The sequence below is a fragment of the Propithecus coquereli genome, unplaced genomic scaffold, assembly GCF_000956105.1.
Source record: "Propithecus coquereli isolate 6110/MARCELLA unplaced genomic scaffold, Pcoq_1.0 Scaffold1327, whole genome shotgun sequence".
In the NCBI taxonomy this organism is placed as follows: Eukaryota; Metazoa; Chordata; class Mammalia; order Primates; family Indriidae; genus Propithecus; species Propithecus coquereli.
The window spans coordinates 94,220-109,311 of NW_012137492.1; the positions used below are offsets into that span (position 1 = coordinate 94,220).

The window sequence follows — 15,092 nt, forward strand, 5'->3', positions numbered from 1 at the left end:
GGGGATGGGGCAGGAGACAGAGAAGAGGTAGAGCCTGGCGCTGGTCCCGGATCTTCCTGTCTCTAGAGTCCCCTGGGCTGAGTGGCCTCTCCACCGCTGGTCCATGTGCTCTCTCCTAGGGGTCAGGCTGCTGTCTTTGAAATCCCAGCAGCACCCAGCACAGGGGCCTGCACGTGGGGATCGGGATGTATGGGCTGTTTATGGGACCCAAAGGAGGCCGGTGTGGTGGAGGCCGAGGATGGGGAGGAGGCCGGGGGACAGGGCAGGGCACCCTGGCTGCTGTGTGGACACTGGATTCAGGGGCCAGGTGGACAGAAGCGGAAGCAGGGAGGCTTTGGCTGGTGACCCGGGGAGTGGGAAGCAGCCAGTGGATTCAGGGCTTCGGGGCGTGTATTTTAGGGGGGCCCACATGGAACAGGTGTGGAGGGTGGGGAGGGAGAAGGGAAGGGAGGAGACAGGAGAGACCCCTAGATTTTTGGCTTCAGAAACCAGGTGGATGGTGATGTCACTTATTGGGGAAGAATGAAGGAGGGATAGGTTTAGGGGAGAAATACAGAGTTTTGCTTTGGCCACGTTACGTCTGAGATGTTCATGGGGCGTCTGGGTCCAGAGCTTTCTAAAGCCAGATGATGGTGCTTTTGTGCTTAAAATCCTTCCACTCTTCCCCATGGATGCAGCCCAGCCTCCACTGCATGGCACCCCAGACTTGGCATGGGGCTCCCCAGTTGCCCTCCTCCTCCCCCTCCCTGCCCTCCTCCCACCCCTCCACTGAGCGCCTGTGGGAGTCAGATGGGTCACCCTCTGGGCACCTATTCTTGCCTCTGCTTGCCATGCCTGTTGTCCCCTCCTCACTCCTGAGTAGCTGCGGACCAGGGTGGGGGCTCCCCCTCTGTGCCAGCGTGACAGCTGTCTCTCCCGGCAGAGCGTGAGCCGGGGACGGCACCTCTGCGTTGTACCCTGCATAGGTGTCGGCTCTCTACCCGAAGGGACGAAGGGATGAATGAATGGAATGGAGACCTCGCTAACCCGGAGCCCACGGATTCAGACAGGCTTTGCTTCTGGGTCTCCAAAGAGCGGGCCCTGCATGATTTGATATTCATAGAGTAAACAGGGTTAAAGGGGAATGCTTCAACCACTTAAGGAAATAAACAGTTCTCCAACACCCTCAATTATTTTAGAAGCACCTGCTCACATATAATTAATGTGCCAACTGAAATGACTATTATAGCCATTAAAGCGGGTCCCCCAAGAACCACTACTTGACAATACTTGTTTAGACTCATTTGAGTTCCTCCACCACCTTGCAAATAATAACACAACTCCATTTCCCGAAGAATAGTCTCCGATTCAGACTTCCCAGGCGCCATCTCCCTCATTCTCGGGCTTCCTGAGGTCTGTGTGCAGGATGCCAAGAACACTCAGCTCCGGACGGAACTGTCAAACGTTCCCCAGCGTTCAGCAAAGGCAAGTCGGGCCTGGGAGGAGCACGCAGGGAGGGGGCTGGTGGGGGCTGTTCCTTCCACCCGTCCGCCCTGCGCGTTCATCTCAGGGTAGGTGAACCGTGCTGCCGTGTTATCTCTGTGGGGGGAAGCTGTTTTCCCTCAAGTCCTCCTCGTGTGACGTTGACAGCCTCCGCCGCGTGGGTCTGCACAGCTGCAGCTCTGCAGACAGGTGGCCCTGGCAATGCGATGATGAGGACAGCACGGGCAGCCGGACCCAGGCTGCTCTCCCGCCCCTGCCGGCCGCTCCGTCTCTCCCCCGTGGAGGAGGCTGCGCTTCCCAGAGAGGGGTCCAGGCCACCCCAGCAGTCCTGCGGGCCAGCCTAGGCGCTGAGGTCAGGCTGTCGTGAGGGAAGTGAGGCGCGTCCCCTCCCTCCTATGGTCTCCGAGACCCGGGCCAGTTCCCTAACTTCTCTGAGCCTCGGGTCCCCAGCCCTAGAATGGACAACAGTGCCAGCACTGCATGGTCCCTGTGAATAGTGCCAGCACTGCATGGTCCCTGTGAGGATTCAGTGGGGGGGTCTGGAGGATGCGCCTAGCACAGCACCTGACCTACACGACAAAGGTGACGTCCGCAATGCCTGCGAGGGAGAGGTGGGGGCAAGCGTGGTCTCACCCTCTGGTAGGCTCCCCAGGTCCTGCTGGGGTCCAGCCCTCATGCTGCCTGTTACTCATGGCAATTCCTCCCATCCCAAGCAGGGCGTTTATGGCCTTCAGTGGAGCCCAATAGACAAGTCACGGCTTTGGGGTCAGATAACCAGGGTTCAAGCTAGACTTGACCTCTCTCTAGCAGCGTGACCCTGAGCAAGTTGCTTAACCTCGCCTAGCCTCAGTTTCCCCCACTCTACCCCTCCTCTTCCTTCTCTCAAGGCTCTTTGAGGTCCCTGAATATCCTCAGCTTCTTCATTCGTGGGTGCACACGGGGGGGTGGGGGTCCTGGAGGGGCAGGCAGGGGCCAGATGACGCAGGGCCCCATAAGGCGACACCGGGGATTTTGGCCTCTATCCTGAGTGCAATGGCGAGGCATCACTGATGGGTTTAAAGCAGGGCGACGTGATCAAAGATGTGTCTTACAAGGCCGGGGGTTGCAGAGTGTTCTTCTGGATCCTACTAAATTCCTTCACGTCCTCCCCCTCCTCTCAGCTCCCAGGGGTCTGCTGGCCTCACCTCCATTGAATGTTCACTCAGGGGGAGGAACCTTCTCTGGACACTCATAGCCACAGGGTCCTGGTTCCCAGAACACTCACACTGACCCCTCTCCTGGGGAACCCGAACTTTCCCAATACCTGGTTTCTGCAGAAGAAGTCCCACTCTCCAGCCCAACTGGCCAAGGTGGCTGGATGCTCCATCCACCTCTTGTCTGGACATCATCGCTGGGCAGCTGAGCTCGACGCGGCGTGCACTTCCAGAGCTGAGACGGACGGGTCAACCCGCCCTGTGCTCACTAGCCAGGAATCCTGCCCATTGCATTTTTGACAGGTGGCCCTGCCAACATTTGCTCAGACACCTCCACGGGGAGAGCATTAGTCTCCAAGGCGTCCCATCTATTGTTGAAAAGCTCCAATAGTGAGAAAATGCCTTCCCTCGTCAACTAAATGTTTACTTCTACGTCTCTCAGAGCCATGTAAGATATCCATCCATCCATCCATCCATCCATCCATCCATCCTCTAACCTATGCGCGCAGCATCGTGCTAGACACTCAGGAGAGAAAAACAAACAGGGCACCTGGGCCCTGTCAGCAAGGGGTTTGTGTTCTGGGAGGGGGACATTCGACTATTATAGTCAGTCCCTTATCACAAGCTCTCAGCTGGCAGATACCTGTCCTCCTTTGGGGCAGTGGCCACAATTTGAAAGAAGCACTTATTTGACAATCTTTCATGTGATACCTGTTTTTCCCCACTTGACTATAAGCTCCATAAAATCAGGGCCACATTGTTCTTATTCTGTGCTCTATTCCCAATGCTTGGCACATAGTAGGTGCTCAGGAAACATCTGCTGCATAAATGAACACGTGAGTCTAGCATGTTAAGTCATACGGTAGTGTGCTGAGCATTTTGAGAGTGTTGTGAGAATCTAGCTCAGCCTGGGTCATGGCAGCTGAATGGGGAAGAAGATTGAAGGGGAAAGAGGATGGGGAAAGGTCTCTGGGGGGTGGCACCGAAGCTGAGCCTTGGAGGGCAAGCAGAGTTGGCCAGATGGAGCGGGTGAAGGGCATCGCGGGCGGAGGCAGTGGCATATGCATCGGCACGGAGGTGGGAAAAAGTGCTGGCACGTTCTGAGAGCTGCAAATAGGCCACGTGATTCGAGTGGTGGGCCCATTTGGGGACGTGGTAGGAAGCAAGGCTGGAGAAATCAGTCCACAGAGGTCGAATCAAAAAGGACGGTGTATGCTGGGCCAATGACCTTGACCTTGGTCCTTAAGGTGAAGGGGAGCTCTTGCGAAATGTGTGGTGGGGAGGGGTGGTCATGGTAATGTCAGATGTGTGTTTCAGAAAAGCACACGGCTGTGCTTGTCTGGAAGCGGAGGACTGCCTGCCCCAGGGGCCCTCAACCTGGAAAGAAGAGGAGAGGAGGGGAGGAGGGGTCAGGGAGGAAGGAGAGGCAGAGCTAGTTTTCCAGAAACGTCCCTCGTTTCAGTCCTGTTATTTTATTTTGTTGGTGTGCCGGAGTGGAAGTTCACTTTTAATCCTTCTCCGACAAGACAAGTGAAGTAAGCCCCCTTGTCATTGAAGCCAACAGGGCACATGAAAGTCGTGGAGAGTCTGCTGGAGATCACACTTTGGGCTTAATATAGCTGCGGATTCCACAGGCTCAGATGCCGGACAGCAGCTCAGGCCAGGACCCCTGCCCCTGAGAGAGCGTTGCCCAAACCTCACCCTGGGGGTGTCCTGACCCAGAAAGTACCCACCTCCTCCCCCAGCCCAGAGTCCTCTGGGGAAAAGACAGAGGGGAGGTTGGCTGTAAGGTGGGAAAAGGGTGGCACATTTCCTGAAGATCCTAAAGCTCAGAGAGGGAGCAGGGTTTCTTCAAGGTCACACAGCAGGATGCTGCCCCAGGCGCCTGCTCCTCTCTCCTCTTGGTAAGTGAGGACGCACTGCCCAGGGTGAGCTGAGCCATCCACGCGTCGGCCCTGGAAACGCGGCTCTGCTGCATCTTTCACAGCCATCCAATGGGCGAGCTGATCACTGGTGGAGTCCACGTGTGGTCCAATAGAAGATCTTGTCATTGGGGTGTCCACTCCAACTGCTGGCACCTCTCTCAACAGTTTGGAAGCCAAGAGCTCTTATCAACCCCGTATGGGGCAGGGACGTGGTCTCACTGCCAGTATCAGAAACCTGATCTTAATCCCCAAGAGAAGATGGATTTCTTTGGTCAAAAACACCTCCCCTCGTGCCAGGGAGAGCAGGGAGGTGCTGCCAAAGCAGCTCTTTTTTCCCTTCTTATCTCCTCCTCCAGCCCAAGGGCATCCGTGCACAAATCCCGCTGACTGAGCGATGGAGTCTGGACCGATCCCAATCGCCTGGCAGCGCTTCTCACCTGAGGCTGCGGCAGCTCTCCCCCCCAACCCCCCACAGCCCCTGGAAAGCTCGTGGACCACTCATGGGCTTTCTGACACAGCCTTGCAGCCCCCGGGGGCTCGGAGACCCGTCCCAGATACGGACCTTGATGACACAAGGGTGGAGATAATGAGACGCCCCGCACCGCTCACATCCGAAGAACACCTGGACACCTGCTGCTGCGGTTCTGGAGCTTTCTGGTGTGGGGAGGGGGGATCACAGGGCCCTGCGAGAATATTCAGACCCTTTCTCCTACAGAAATGCACACAGCATACTGGGCACACTTTCTGTGGTTTCAAGTACCCCCGTAAGCTCATCTACATACTTCCTAGGGATCCTGAGACCCCCACATAAGGCCCCTGGCCCAGGGCCTGCCAGTGAGCATGGCACACGTTGGAGAAGCAGAAAAATAACTCAGCAAGAGACGCAGAGCCGATAACTAAAACACCAGGCGCTATCTCTCTAATCGAAGCATGCACAAGATGCCGAGGGAACACAGCAGGCGATCTCTTAATTCCATCTTGGTAAGAGAGGTCACAGGCTTCACAGAGGAGAGAATGAGTACGATCGGGCCAGGCGGAAAGCAGAGGCTAAAGTAATATAAGCGATGCCGTTTCCCCGCGCGTGGGTGATGGGACGGCCTGTCTACAGGCGTCATGTTTGCTTTGCACAAATCCCTGTCAGATGCTCGGGGGGAAGTGTGATCAAGCCCATTGGCCAGATGAGAAAACAGCCCTTAACAACTTCCAGGCCTGGGGGCTCTCCCCTCGAGGGAAGGGGGTCCACCTTGTCCTTCTCTATACCTCTGGCCCTGAGTGCCGTGCGGAGGGAGGTGTGGGAACGGCTGTCGTCCAAAGGCCACCGAGTTAATTGAATGATAGAGCTGGATCTTTCCTTCAAATACCAAACACATTGTTTAATTACTCTAGAATCCTCTAAAACTCTCTGAGCAGCCACTTTCCCATTCTCGAGGACATCGATGGAAGCTGCCCCCTGTTCCAGATGGAAGGGCTGGGGCCAGTCAGAAAAGACAATGAATCTGGTAGTTTATGGACAACATGCAAATGGAGGTGAATCCCATAGAAGCAATCGTGTCTTTGTGTTACTGGCAAAAGTTTGTCCAGAAGTTCAAGGCCAAATCGCTGGTCTCCATGCCCGCCTCAGCCTGCCCCAGCCAGGCTTCAGCCCCCTTCGCTCCAAACACTCTGCTCTTGTCCGGGCCCCAGTGGGCTCCACGTTGACAAGTTCTTGGTCATTTCTAGGCTCCTAGGTCACTTGCTGCAGCGCTGGACAGAGCTGACTGTTCTATTTCTTGAAACAGTTTCTTCTCTTGGAATCAGGACATCCCGCTCTCCCGCTTTCTTCACTCTTGCTGCCTTCTCCTTCCCAGCCTCCCTGAAGGTCTACTTTCCTACCTCTAAATCTTGGAGCGCCCGGGGTCCAGCACTGGGTCCTCTTCTCTTTCTGCCCACTCCAGTCATGTCACCCAAGCCTGTGGCTTTAGATACCATCCATCCTCTCCTGACCCCCAAGTATAAATCTCCAGCCTTGATCTCCGCCCAGAATTCTACATTTGTAGCCTCTACGATCCATTCTCCATCCAGATGTGATCTTTCCGTAAAGTGAACCAGATCTTTCAAGCTCGTTCCCACCAGAGGTCCTCTGCATTTGCTTCTCCCTCTGCCTGGAATGTTCCGCCTCCTTCCCTTGGCATGATGGGCTCTCTGTTGCCTTTGAGAGCTCAGCTTAAATGAGAGTTTCCTGACCTCCCAATCCCTGTCTATTCCATCGCTCTATTTTAATTTTATGCACTGCACTTTTCATTAGCTGGTCTCTTTCTTGTTTATTTGTCTTTCTAATTCCTCCCCCAAGGTAAACTACATAAGCTCGGGATCTTGTTTTGTTCCTCCACGAACCCGCAGTGCCTAGAACCATCGTGGTTTCATAAACACATGGTGAATTAATGTTGAATGAACGTGTGGGGCAGCTCCTCTACCAGAGTTTCCCAAACACCATAACACGGTCCCTGGCTGGGTTGAGCACATCACAGTCATCTGGGGAGCTCGTTAAAAGTACAAATGCCCCGCGGCTCCAGTCCTGGAGATTCTGATTCAATAACGGGAGAACGAGTCTTAGGCAGCAGTATATTTTCAGTGGCCTCTCCGAAAATTCTAATGAGCTCTCAGAGCAGGGGACCCCTGCCATTTACAATCAACCTTCCATTAAAGACCAAAGATTGGGGCTGCGGTGATTGCGATTCACACTCTGACCTTGAGGGGGAGCTGGTGGTTTCTCCCATCATCCCACCCCAGGAAGGAGGAGCCTGCTGATGAGTCTGGGATGGATACAATGTAACGATGGTTGAGGGTAGAGCTTTAGTGGGGATGCAATAAAAGGACTGCAACAGAACTAGACTTGGAAACTTGTTCTTATTTCCTCTTTCTCTTATTACATTTATTCTGCAATCAGCTGTCCTTTGCTGGGCCCTCTCTGGCTGCTTTCTCTTCCCTCCCATGTGATTGGTATGAGCGTGAGCATGGGACACACCTGATTTTTGGGAGGCCAGGGCAGGGGCAGGAGGCTTGGACAAGGCAGCTTGGGTCGGCTCAGCCCTGGCTCTTGTCTTCCTCACTCTCGTCCTCCTCCAGCTCTCGAAGCTGGAAGAGCTCTGAGCCCAAGGTCAGGATGTGGGTCCAGGCCAGTTGCAAGGAGCAGCGGCTTGATGGCTGCTAGTCTGGACTCCATGCCAGAGGCCCAAAGGGTGTCCCTGCCCCATTCTCTGGGACTTGGGCACTGGTCTCTATCAGTCACCCAAGAGAGTACCTAACTTCTTGCCCTCAAGGTATTGTTGGACTGGAAAGTTCCCTGGTGATCGCCATTGTCAGTTTCCTCATTGTCAAGGGCTGAGACTGACAGAGAGCCAATGCCAGCAAAGCCATTTTGAAACAGCTGCCTGTTTTGGAGAGAGCTCAGATCCACCGACATGGCTTCACTAGGTGATGGAACCCGGTGAGCTCACCAGCACAGCCGCACAGGAGCAAAAGCGTGTCTCTGCCCATGTCCCTTGGGAATGTGGACAGATGGTCGGATGGAATTCGGGGAATCTGACTCCAGTGATCCTCCCCAAACACCTTCCCTTCTTGTTCCGTAACTTCCCTCTCCGGATCCCCGGAGCTACCGAAAGACACGACGGGACAGTGGCTGCCGTTCATCGAATGATTGCATAATGAGCCAAACGCCGGGTTCGTTGGGTTGCAAACAGTATCTCATTTAAGCCTAGAAAGTACATCTCTTCATGCCCAGTTCCAGATGAGATTTCTAAAATGCTGGAAGGTTGGGTCAAACCCCAGAAGTCATGTGCGGTACTCTGCCACCGACGTCCTCTCTCCGCCCCACCCTCCCCAGCCCCTGGGCTCAGTCCCTTCTCCAGTGGTCCCCAAGTGGCCGCAAACTCTCACTGCAGAGGTATCCGGCACAGCGGGGACACTGGCCCTGCCAGGCCGCATCCTCTGTACCACAACAAGCCGGGCGCGCGGTCTCCCCGCAAGGCGGAGGAGGTGGGACGGGCCCTGAAAGCGGCCGCTATCGCGGTGCGCAGATCTCCCTCCCGCCATCTGGCTCTCTTTTCTGCGGCCTTGTTACCCGGGCCCAGAGCAGCTCTCGGGAACAAATTGTGAAGGAAAGAGACGAAACAAAGGAGGGATGACAAAAACTGCTGCAAAAGGTTAGATTCCCATGATTCTCTGTGGCTGTTTAATGGATTCCTATGATATAAACAGACCTTTGGCCTTGCCTGCTGGGCAGGTGACCTCCAACTAAATGAGTTTTGACAGCGTTTCCTAATAAGAAATGTCCCTTTTCTCCCACACTCCACAAAGCCCCCGAGTATCCAGAGACCCACACTCCCCACCCCCAAACAGACAGACACGGTCAGCTGTGTGCGTCCGCCCACCTGAGAAGGCAGCAGGCGGCATGGCGTGGTCTGTCTAGGTGTGCATGCCTTTGTATCTGCAGCTGTAGCAATTTGACAAACATTTACTGAGGTGACTCTGCCGTAGGTGTCGAAAACATGGGGTTGGGGGGAAGACGTAGCCTCTGCCCTTGAGAAACTCACAGTTCAGGGGCAGGAGCTTTAACGTGACGGGGTGCGCGCTGGGGTGGAGACCCACAAAGAGGAATCGTGGAGGACGGCGTGTCTGCAACTTTCTGGAGAAGTCAGGGAAGGCGACGTGAGCTGAGACACAGTCTCTCTGACTGGCTTCAGGTTCTTCATCGGAAAAATAGGACTGACAAACGCACCTCCCTTGCAGGGACAATGTGACAATGAAATGTGACAATGTAAGTAAACACCTGATCCCAGGCCTGGCACGTGGTAAAGGCTCAGTGATGTCGGCCACTCAGAGCAGTATTGGCAGCGTTACTATGTCCCCAGTTGTAGGCATAAGTAACTAGCAATGGTTCAGTAAAGAACATTCTTTATCATTCATTTTCTAGAACCAAGTCCTGGCTTTAATGCTAGGCTAGATGAGTTCTTGGGGACTGCCTCCTACTGGCCAGGTGTGGAATTGCACCTCTGCTCTACTAGCCAACAGTAAGTGCTGCCTGCGTGAGCTGAGCATGGAGCCTGGGAAACTCAAATCTGGGAGACGAACCCATGTAACACGTGGAGAAAGCACAGGAAGATGCTGGAAAGGGCTGTGACGCACCCTTATGTTGAACGGGGCTTTGACAGACAACTACAATGCCCAGCACCACAGGGGCCTGACAACCCTCTTCACATCTCCTGTATGTTCTCAAAGAAGTCATCAGAGAATGATGACCGCCTCTGTTTTCCTGCTCTCCCTCACCGTGCACACGCACGCACACACACACACACACACACACACACACACACACGCACGCACACTCTGACAATGGCAGCTATAAAACAAAGAAAATTCATTTTACTGAAATTCATGTTAGAGCGAATCTGCCTGGAAAATTGGCTCAGTGAACACTCCCTGCCATTTCCTCGTCAGGCAAGCGCAGTATATTCCACAGAAAATTTCTCAACTATCTAGAGCAGACTTCCCAGCGGAACTTTCCGCGATGATGGAAATGTTCTACACTTGCTCTGTCCGATACAGCACCCGCTGGCTCCACGTGGCCAGTGAGCACTTGAAATGTGACTAGTCCGACCGATGAAATGAATTTTTAATTTAATTTGATTTCATGTAATTTAAATTAAACATCCGCATGTGACTAGTGTCTACCATATTGGACAACCCAGACCTGGGGGCTCGGATCACATACACTTTCTTGAGTCAATTTTTCTAGTTTTGGCATCTTCTTCTACAAATTGGCATAGTTCTTCCCCACTTGGCCAGACCAAAGGGCAAAGTGTCCAGGACTCAGGACTCTGCCACTTCCTCCCAAGCACCTTCCCCTCCCTCAAGGGGTCCATAGGTAAGACCTTCCCAAATGTTCAGTCAGGGGTCTCATTAACCTTTTGCTTCAGACAGTTTCACAGCTCCCCCCAGTTTACCCAAAGACTGCAATCCACTCATCGTGTTTTCTGAAAGCTCAGGATGACCCCATTGCTAAGATAATGTCTTTAGGACCAGAGGGGAGGCTGCTGGGCTTTATACACGTTTTGGGCCATTTTGTGCCTGCTGGGCTGAGTGGGCAATGGTGGCCGCGTCACAATGCCCTGCTTTTCCCTTCGAGCGGGATTGGAGACAGTCCTGGCTGGGCCTGTGTGATCTATTCATTTCCTTCCAAGCTGGGCTCTGTAAGCTCATTCACTATTGCGAGCTGGGAAGGGAAGCAAGTGGCAGGGGAGGGGGCCAGGGAAGCAGGCCCTGGGGGCCTGTCTGGTAGAGGTGGTGGGGGTCAGAGGAGGGTCTGGCTGGAGAAGGAGACTGGAGCACCCATTGCTGCTTCTCCGGTTCCCTCCAGGAGCCCTGCCCTGGCCTTGGCCCCCGGAACTCCCGTGGTGGTAGGCTCTTATCTCTCTCCCTTCAGCTGGCTCCTTGGGAGAAGGGGCATCGGCAGGGAAGGACAGAGTGGCAGCGGGCAAAGGGAAAATTGGCAGCAGGGAGCCCCTTCCCTGGAATCTCTTTCTGCCCTCTGCCCCCATCCTCACAGGCAGGGCACGCGACTGCCCTGGTCCCAGGGAGAGTAACCAGTCAGCTGAGCCACCACCTCCGTCCAGCTACAGAATTACAAGGGCCCAGCATTTGGCTCCAGCGGTTGATTTGCATGTGATTTGCATACATCTGCATATCCGGCTCCAGAGGCCCTCAGTCAAAGGATGTGAAATGAAATAAAATAAATTAATTAGTGCAGCCTACCATAGCCCGATATGCAGGGCCCGACACCCGTAAGAGATGCCACTGATTCTTAAAATAATCAGTGGGGTGGCAGGCTGGGGCGGAGGGAGCGATGGCGCTGGGGGTGGAGGAGGAAAAGGAGCCTCGTTCAGCCCGGGACAGGGCGTGCTCCTCCTGCCCCGGCCCTGCTCCCCATCTTCAGGAACGGAGAGTCACGCCACGTGGAAGCCTGCGCCTGGCTTCCCACACCTGGCCCAGCCTGGCCCCGGCCTTGCCCCCGCAGGGAGGTTTTCACCCCAGTGACTGCAGTAACGTTCAATTTCAAACCGGAGCTAGGACAGCTGCTTCAGGAGCTTGGAAGGCAACCAGGTGCCCACTGCTGCTTTCCCATCTCCAAGCTCCCACCTTCACCCCCTTTTACTGTTCCCACTGCGTCTCCACATTTCTGTCTGTCGTCCCCCCTCCCTCTGATCCCCTCTCGGGGCTGGTGGAGGGAGAGATGTGTCCCATCGCCAGCGAGCTGCAGTTAATTTATCCCTGTCCTTCTGCCAGGTGCTAATGAGATGCTCGCAGCCTGTGTCAGCCAAGCAGTTTCCATATCCTGTAAATACGCCTCTTAGTGATTCAGTTCGCGGCACTATTTAACATACGCCTTGACTTCCTCTAGGCGCATCGGCTCTATCTGGGAGGGCACCTTCCTCTAAGGCCGGGGCCCTGCCGGGTGCAAGACATCAGCTTCATACGTGATGTCCAGGTTACCTGGAGAGCGTGGGTGGAGGGCACTAGAATTGATTCTAAGCAGGAAGGGGCTGCAATACTGAGATGGGGAACCATGATTTTTGGTTAAAAGGAGTGTAGATCACAGCCAAAAAAACCCAGCACCAACCAGCAAATGATAAGTCAAAGACCAAAAATGCAAGACGGAGCAGCAGCGACAGGCTGCTTCAAAGCACATCTGGACCGAGAGCAAGGAGGCCGGGGAGAGCGGTTCTGAGTCAGGACCATGAACAGCACGCGTGCCCCAGGGATTCCTCTGACACCGAGTTTCCACGCACTGAGGGTAGATGTGGGGGCAGCTCCGAGGAGCAGAGGGGCCAGCTCTAGATTTCAGATCACCAAGCCGTGCCCCCTCCCCTCCCCTCCCTCCCTCCTCCCCTCCACACGCCTCCCCTCCATCCAGAGCGGCTCCAGTGGACTGTGTTATCTGTCGAAGAAAGGGCGATGCGACTGACAGAGATTAGAAAAGTGTGGTTTTAGATCAGGGATTTGCAAACTGCTGCCCGTGAACCCAATCAGCCTGTGACCTGCTTTTGTACAGCCTGCAAGCTAAGAATGAGTGTTCCCTTTTTTAATGGTTGAAAAAAAGCAAAAAGAAGAAGATTTTGTGACACATGAAAATTACACAGATTTCAAATTTTTGGCGTCCACGATAAAGTTGCATTGGAGCACAGCTGTGCCCTTCCATTTATGCACTGTCTGTGGCTGTTCTGCAGCCGCAACAGCAGAGTTGAGTAGTTTCAGCAGAGGGGACGATATTTGCAATCTCAGCCTTCACTAAAAAGTGTTGCCGACCCCTGTTTCAGATGATGGAAGGGGAGTTCTCTCCCAAGATGGTGGTACCACACTCCGCACCCTGAACACGGCATAGCAAGAAGAGCATCAGTGCCCACCGGACCTTTTCTTGAGCCCAGCCCCGCCTGCTCTGTGGCAAAGAGAGACCAGGCTGCGATGCCCCATCCGGACACTGGATGATTTCTCTCAGTGGCTGAAAAGGCCCCTGTGCCCAAGACCCAAGGCTGTTCTTCCTGTTGCCCACACCTGGGCCCTGGGCAAGTGGGCACCTGCTCATCTCTAACAACATCTCTTCTCAGACCTGGATTCAGGGTGCCAGACCTCAGGGTGAGTCCTACAGTAGTCAGGTTAGGTGGCAGACTAGCTCTATAATGTGATTTCAAAGGCAAGAAGCCTCCTGTTTCTCTCTCTTCCCTGCCAAAAACCTTACCCAAAGCATCATGCCTGAAATTCCACCACCGGATGTTGCTCAGTGGTTACGCTGCGACCGGCGCCCACAGCGGGCTCAGTAACTCGTGCTTTGGTACCAGTGGGGTTTCCCAAGAGCAAGGGCACGTTAGGAGCACAGAGGAGGCCAGAACAAGATCCGTCCTGAGGACAGAAGAGGAGACTGGCCTAAGGGGTCTTTGAGGCAGGTGTCAGCAGCAGGTGGGGGCCTGGCCCAGGGCTCAGGGCTGGGTGGGGGCGGAGGACAGAGCCACGCTGGTGAGGATGTCTGGAGGGTTCTGGGGACTCTACTGCCAGCCCCGGCCATGGGCATGGAGGGGGCAGTGGTGGCAACTTACCCGGTACCACACGATCTCTCGCATGCGACCGTCCGTCTTGAAGTTACACTTCAAGGTCACGGCATCCCCAGCCACCACAGGGGGGAGTGGCTCAATGTTGACTGTCAGGTACCCTGCGGAAGAGAGGAGAGAGGGGAGGTGAGGACGTGAGCGGAGCGGGAGGGCCGGGCTGACCAGCGCGGGCAGGCAGACAGGGGAGGGAAGGTGGTGGGAGGTGGTTGCACACCTGACAGGGACCCTGTTCGCACCGTGGTCTCTGGGGGTGGTGACTGTGTGCCCAGGGGAGCCAGTCACCCCATCTTGCCTCTCCCTGACATCTCCCTTTCTGCCACCTCCCTGGCTCCAGCGGATCCCACCAAACAAAAACACTTCTTGGGACAAATTTTCCCTGCTGGCACCTCCAGGAAGTGGCTCAGTGCATTTCTACAGGGTACCCCAGGGAAGCCTTCTGTGGCCCCACACGGCACCTCCATACACTCTTTTAGAGAGTCGTGACATTATTAGCCTGTTCGGTCCTGCCGGAAATGAATGTGCTAACATGCACCCACCCCAGCACATCCAACCCTAACCAAAATGGGTCCCTGAGCCACCCCTTAAACCCCGTCACCACGCCATGCAGCCAGGCTTGTGAAACCCACGCTGGGACACGCAGTTCTAGGTGCCCACACCCCTCCGTCCCCAACCTCATAACCAAATTCCTCCAGGTAAAAAGGGAAGAGGGCCCTGGGAAAACGCCATTGGCTTCCTTAATGCCCAAATTTCCCATCACACATACACGGCCACCCAGAGGAACGGACAGGTCCAACCCTTGGCCACGGTGGTGGTGACAGTGGAGAAGGCCCTTATGGGCCGACTGCCGGGGAGGAGCCTCAGATCTTTGCAAACACTAGACAATGCTCCTGCCCCCGCCCCCACCGCCACTGCCTCGGCTGCCCCTGGGAAGGCCTGCCCAGCTCCTGTCCAGCTCCCCGGACCACAGCCCTGGTAGCCACACCTTGGGGACTCTGCTGCCTCCACACCTAAGTCCAGCCTCTTGAGGCCTCTGACCTGCTCCTCTGTCTCCCGCAGCCCCACCCCCGAGGGCTGGGCACCCAGGCCAGATCGGCAAGGGACCGTGTTCTCGGCCATCATGCTGGTTCCTCTGATGGGCTTCCCGCTGGCTGACGTCTGGCCATCGATCCAACGGATCAATCCGGGCCGATGCTCTTAATGAGCAAACTAGCCAGGATGGGCCTGGGGATTTCAATTGCGCAGGCAGCCCCAGCGGTCGCGCCCGGGGGCCCGACCCCTGCCTGGAACTTAATGGTTGCAACACTCCAGGAAAAAACACAAACAAGAATCGACCTGGAGAGGATCAATTCGGAAGT

The 15,092-nt window shown here is 55.2% G+C and overlaps 1 protein-coding gene across 1 annotated transcript in view; it reads right to left on the reverse strand.

Annotated features, from left to right (window-relative positions):
* Positions 1–14,856, reverse strand: part of LOC105805777 (immunoglobulin superfamily member 21-like) — a gene marked incomplete at its 3' end in the record, with an annotated part of 100,492 nt that extends 85,636 nt beyond the window's left edge. The window contains exons 1-2 of the mRNA XM_012638734.1: positions 14,745–14,856; positions 13,726–13,838 (exon numbers count right to left, since the gene is read on the reverse strand). Coding sequence (XP_012494188.1) covers positions 13,726–13,838; positions 14,745–14,856 — 225 coding nt within the window. The remainder of the gene's footprint in view (positions 1–13,725; positions 13,839–14,744) is intronic.
* Between the last annotated feature and the right edge of the window lie 236 nt (positions 14,857–15,092).